This window comes from Sinocyclocheilus rhinocerous, unplaced genomic scaffold (assembly GCF_001515625.1).
Source record: "Sinocyclocheilus rhinocerous isolate Xijiao unplaced genomic scaffold, SAMN03320098_v1.1 scaffold781, whole genome shotgun sequence".
Classification (NCBI taxonomy): domain Eukaryota; kingdom Metazoa; phylum Chordata; class Actinopteri; order Cypriniformes; family Cyprinidae; genus Sinocyclocheilus; species Sinocyclocheilus rhinocerous.
The window spans coordinates 493,817-499,816 of NW_015658395.1; the positions used below are offsets into that span (position 1 = coordinate 493,817).

Consider the following 6,000-nt stretch of genomic DNA (forward strand, 5'->3'; position numbering starts at 1 on the left):
TTGGAATGGTTCCTAGTGTAATCTAGTGTCATTTGTAACTTTGTACATTTGATGTAGATCTAATGTATTTTGGAAAACATTGTTTACTTGTTTACTTCTTTACTCTTAAAACTTGGTCTAGTGCAAACCAGACTAAAACAAACGATTGGAGACTAGTCTGTCTTGTGCTTTTAGCTGTGTATTTTGTTACAGGAATAATGGCTTTGTTTTCCCCCTTTATAGCATGTTGTGTTATGACAGTTTTTGTGATAGGTCTATGTTTTGGGAACACAGTGAGAGGCTTTGTGTGCTGAACTGCCTTAGTTTTATGAATAAGTTTCTCATCAGAAGTTAAACAGTTTTGCTTGAAGGTATTTGCTATGCGGAGTGTAGCAGGATGTATTGAAACCACTTTGCACATGTATTTTCACACTGGTGCACCTGGTAGAAGAACTCACATTATCCCTTTGTACAGATGGGTAATTGCTAAATTAATTCAGGTTAAGTATTTTGCTCAAGGTTAAAAACATGTTTCTCCCTTGCTCTATCTGATCTTCCAGTCCTCAGACCATAAGCACTGTTCCCTTGCTTCCTGTTAAAGTTTCAGCTTGCCTTCAAGGTGGATTGTATTATCACAATGAACCTGCGATGCATGTGACCCTAGGCTGCTGGGTTGTGGCTCTCTGCCTCAGATGGTGTGCCTGTGGGTTTACAAGGTACCACACTGCCAAAATGACACTTTAGGCCTAGTAATTCTTGGCTAGAATAAGTTAAAGTGTGGTGAAAAAGTATTTGGATTTCTTCTGTTGTTTGTTTTTGTTGCTAAATAGTTTCCATTGTTCATGGAATGAGTCTCAGTGTCACATAATATAGTCAAAACTGAGAATATTCAACCATCTGTGCGTCACCTCAAGTTAAAGTTTAATTGGGTGATGCAGGAGAACAATTATCCAAAACACAGAATCAAGTTCATATCTGAATGGCTAAAAAATAATCAGATTTAAAAGTCTAAGATTTGAATCCTTTGGAAAGGATGTGAAAGGACCTAAAAACATTTTTACCGTTGTGCTTTTAGAAATGCCCTTAACCCGGGGTGCTTCAGGAGTGGTTATTGAACTGTATAGTTTGATTTTTTTTTAATAAAAAGTATCTGATTGTGAAATGTTGTAAAGGAATGAAAGCCTGAAAATTTTGTTTTATGATATGCAGTAGTTAATTATGTAATGTGTTCAATAGCTACATGCCGGAGTAGTGAAAACACTTTTGACTTTCATTGACTATTGGAACAAAGCATTTCAAACACTGCTGAATAAACCCGATTTATTAAGCAAATTCAAGCCTTTGTTCTTAAAAAGGTGCCTTGCTGAATAACAGCTGAATCACATTGGTTTCATCCCAGTACAAAACCAGCTTCACAGAATTAAACAAGTATTAAATTAAAATGTTATCTGGTTTGATAGAACCTTGCAATTTTTTCATTTTATTTCTTTTCACTCACCTCTTAATGAGGAAATGATTTATTCCACGCATTGCTGGTTATGAAAATGATTGTATTGTTTTGTGAAAAAGAGAGTGCTGGTTTTCAAAAGGCTTTTTTTTTAGTAACTGTGAATCGGTTTTGCTGATTTACATCAAGGCAGCTACCATTCGTAGCTTTTACCTCATCTTTTTTTCCCCCTCTCTCTCTTTCTCATCTGCCAGGTCTTTGGGCTCTAATTGGCCCTATTCATCCATTCCTGTGCCCCCGACTCGATTCTGTTGTTCCTCTCTGTGGTACTGCTTTGCATGCTGACTTGGCTAATATTTGAGCTATTGAATAAATCGACTTCATCCTGGATGAAAAATATTAGCATTTAGGGAAGAAACGGAGTGAATATAATTGAAATACATCGCTGCACTGAACGTTTACTCATTAATCATTTGACAAAGACAGAAAGAGTCAAAGAACTTCATATTAAAGCAATGTTCTGGCTTCATGGAGTAAAAGTTGCAGTTGTTGATTACCCCTGAAAATAATTTTGACTTATTTTTTTTTAGAAGTGAACAGAGTCTTGCAATAAACTTTAAAATACACTAGTTATAGCCACAAGTATAGCATAGCCACATAATTATTTACTTAACATTTTTGACAACTTATTTTTAATTAAATAATTAAAATTTTTCATGAAAGAAAACGCTACCATTTAAAAGTTTGGGGTCAGTAAGATTTACTTATTTATTTTTAAATAAATATTTATTGAGCAAGAATGGATTACATTGATGAAAAGTGACAGTAAGGAGTTTTATATCGGTACAATTACTTTTGCATTGTTACAAAATATTGTAAAGATTAAAATGAATGCTATTCTTTAGAGCAACATTCATATGAACAAGACCACACCAAATCAGCATATTAGAATGATTTCTGAAGGATCATGTGCCACTGAAGACTAGAGTAATGACTGCTGAAAATCCAGCTTTGCTATAACAGGAATAAATTACATTTTAAAATATATTAGAATGCAAAACAGTTATTTTAATAGTAATATAATATTTCACAATATTACTGTTTTTTATTGTATTATTGATCAATGCAGCCTAAATGAGCATATTTGCTTATATTAGCTTATTTCAAAAACATAAAATCGTACCTCAAAAATATGTTATTCACATTGCAACCTTTAAACGCGGATACTGTGGATACTGGTTCCATTCGATTCTGTTGTAGGTGCCTGTAGATGACTGTAATTGCAAGTTTTGCTAAAAAAATAAAATAAATTAAAGACCTTTGTACAAATATATCACGATCTCTTCAAGGAATCATTTGCTTGATGTCGGAACTGTAATGAAGTTATTTTGTTCCCTTTGGCTATTAGAGATGCAAATAAACCAACTCGCTGTCATTTTTATAGTATGCAGATAAATTATTGCATACCGACATTGTTTGCACATCATAAGAGTGAAGTTGAACACCTAACAAATAGATTGATGAAGAACACACGCACACACAATACCAGCAATCTTTGCCTCATTGTCTGATTTCAGTTATACTCTGACACACACATCAGCCTAGCCTGTTAACTCATTCTGAAGCCAATCTTGAACATTCCTCCATTAAATCTTAAAAGCGTTCCTCTTGATTTTGTCACCACCCTTCCCCAGGTCGCTCTTTAACTGCCAAGCTCGTCATTTCTGACAAGGATAATCTTCTCCTCAGGGATTATGAAGCTCTCCTATAGTCATCAGTTTTTTCCAGCTTTGCTCATATTATCCAGCACCCTGTGGCTTAGCAGGTCCAGCTTTGTATCTGAGTTCAAAAGGAACATCGGAGATTTGCTTGACGGTTCAGCAGTAAGTCCGTTAAACCAGCAAACTGATCATTGCGAGCTCCAGCCCCATGGTTCAAAGCCCAGTCAGTAATACGCACCCAACTGTTGCCAGCAGTGTTCCCATAATACCTTTCTTTAAGAAAATAAATGTCAGGCTGGGCATCGTAATGGCACCCATTACCGCTTGGTTCAAAATGACAGCAAGATGAGGATACGAAAGCCTCTTATTTGCTCCCACTGGTGGTGTGCTCTTCACGTGCCCTAGGGTTACCTGTGTGTCCTCTTGGAAAAAGTGACCTTGATGATTCTGGCAACCGTAAACATATTTTACTTCACGAAATTGCACACCCTAATTTTCCCCCTCTGCTTTAATATCTACCGCTCCCAAGTTCTGCTGTGTTTATCACCACAAACCTAGAAGTTTTAGCCTGCCGGTTGGGACTCAAGAGAAAAGCCATGTTTAAGCATTCTCTGCACATTTTGCTGTTTGGGTCTTTTGTGGTGAGTATGCAAAGTACCTGAACTTTTATTTGCTTGTCTCTCTCTCCATTTCTCCAATGCCTGGGGGCTGGTTTGCTGTATTAGGAACAGGAATGTTATCTCTGCGGTGTTGAGAAGGAGCTGATTGCTGCCCTTATTGGTGGCATGGAGCACGTTTGCTGAGTGTAATAGGTGTCATGGTACTGTAACCTGATGAGCACAGTAATTGTCTTGGCAACCTAAAAAACTAAGGGGACAGCATTAAAATGCTTTCGTTGACCCAATGCTTCCATCTTTGACTTGCGATGCTACCATTTGATCAAATGGCCTTATTATTAGCTTTGTCTGGGAAACAGTTTTAGCAACAAAAGCATTCTGTGCTCTAGGTTTCTTTGTTTTTTGACATTCTGTCATGCACGCTTGCTACATCAGGCAGCTTAGCACTAAGGTTATTTTCTGCTGTAGTTTAGATTTTAAATTGCCCTACCAACATTTTCACATTCCTGCCTAAAAAAAAAAAAAAAACTTTTAATTTTGATTTTTTAAAATTATTATTATTAAGTATTAAAATTTCTTTCTCCAGCAAAATGAAATAGCTGAAATATGTGTCAGTTTATCAATGTGTCAGAAGATTTAAAGGGTTACTCCCCACCCCAAAATGAAAATTTTGTCATTAATCACTTACCCCCATGTCGTTCCAAACCGTAACGTCATGAAGCGATGATAATACTTTTTGTACGCGAAGAAAACAAAAATAACGACTTTATTCAACAATTTGTCGTCTCTGTGTCTCTCCGCATCACCGTAGAGCCATTTTGGAGAATATCCGCTGAACGCAAACTGCGTACGCTATTCTGTGTCAGCTGCGACACAAGGATACGTTTTCTGCGTGTATTTACGCTTTGCTTTGAACGAAAACAGCGCATCCGTGCAGCGCGGCTGACACAGAAGAGCGTACGCTGCTTGAGAACATGAAAGTGCCCAGATGTGTTCTTGAAATCGAGGATGCACCGAATGCAGACTTGAAAGAATCGTAGAAAATCCCAAAAGACGCTGCGTGCGAACGACGAACGGAAGCCTGTAAGCTTCTCGTTCTCGCTTAGAGATTACCGCTGCTAGCTCACAAATATGTGACGGCTCGTTAAAGTAAACATTTGTTGTTTTGTTTTGCATAATTTTAATAAAGTGAGAAAGCCTGTCGTAATTTTTATTGGCATATTAAAAAGAATTTTAACAGTAACAAAGAATATATAACATTATACATAGCTTAATCATTTTCACAAATACATACAGTAAAAAGCTATAAAATAATATGAAAATATTGTCTATAATAAAATTAAATAAATGTTTAAAAAGCGTTAAGACATTTGTTTGTGATGTTTTATGTTATTTATTTTGCATTGAGTGCTGCTGTCTCCCTCCTTATAACCTGCTTAGACTGTCAGTTGAGCAGCAAGATCACAGCGCATCTCAATTCTCACAAGGATGCGTTCTGTTTTCTCGCGTCCTTCTGAGTTTGTTCTTTCAAGGCAGCCTGACAAGACGTGTTCCACGAGAACACAAGTCCGTTCTTTGCATTCTTGGAATTGAGAAACAGACTTTCTTTCTTTTTTTCTGTCAGGTTGTTATGGTGTTGATGGTGAAAGTGACTCTATCATGAGCTCGGCCTCGGAGAACTCGACAGAACCGTGGTTCTGTGACGCGTGCAAGAATGGCGTCACACCCAGCTGTGAGCTCTGTCCCATTCAGGACGGCATCTTCAAAGAAACTGATGCGGGGAGGTGAGTTTTAACCGATGCTTGGTCTGATATTATCCTTTGTCATCATTAGCACACTCATTAAAGGCACAGCCATCTCTGTCATACCTTTCATGTTTGAGTTACTCCTTTAATTGCTGTATATCCGTTGAAAGTTTTTATACCACCCTCTGAGCTAAGATGCTGGAAAAATGCTAAATAAGTGAAATACTTGAAGAGGCACAGGTATGTGCAGGATGAGTGAAGGAGAGAAGAAGTGGTGGATTTGGCTAGGAGGGAGAGAGGCATGGGGCTGAGAGAGAGGGAGAGGAAGAGAGAGGCGTCTGAAGCGTGAAGACTCAAGCCACGTTATCACTGATAGTGCTCCTCAGCCCGCCTGCACCCAAATTTGCTACTTCACTAGAGCATGAAAAACACAGCAAATTAAAGTGTGGAGCGTGCGCTCACCAAAGATGGATATCTTTATATTGGACTTC

At 37.7% G+C, this 6,000-nt stretch overlaps 1 protein-coding gene across 1 annotated transcript in view; it reads left to right on the forward strand.

The window, feature by feature from the left end:
• The window catches only part of phf14 (PHD finger protein 14), a 98,757-nt gene that overhangs the window by 17,929 nt on the left and 74,828 nt on the right, over positions 1–6,000 (forward strand). Inside the window, exon 5 of the mRNA XM_016530405.1 lies at positions 5,389–5,548. Coding sequence (XP_016385891.1) covers positions 5,389–5,548 — 160 coding nt within the window. The remainder of the gene's footprint in view (positions 1–5,388; positions 5,549–6,000) is intronic.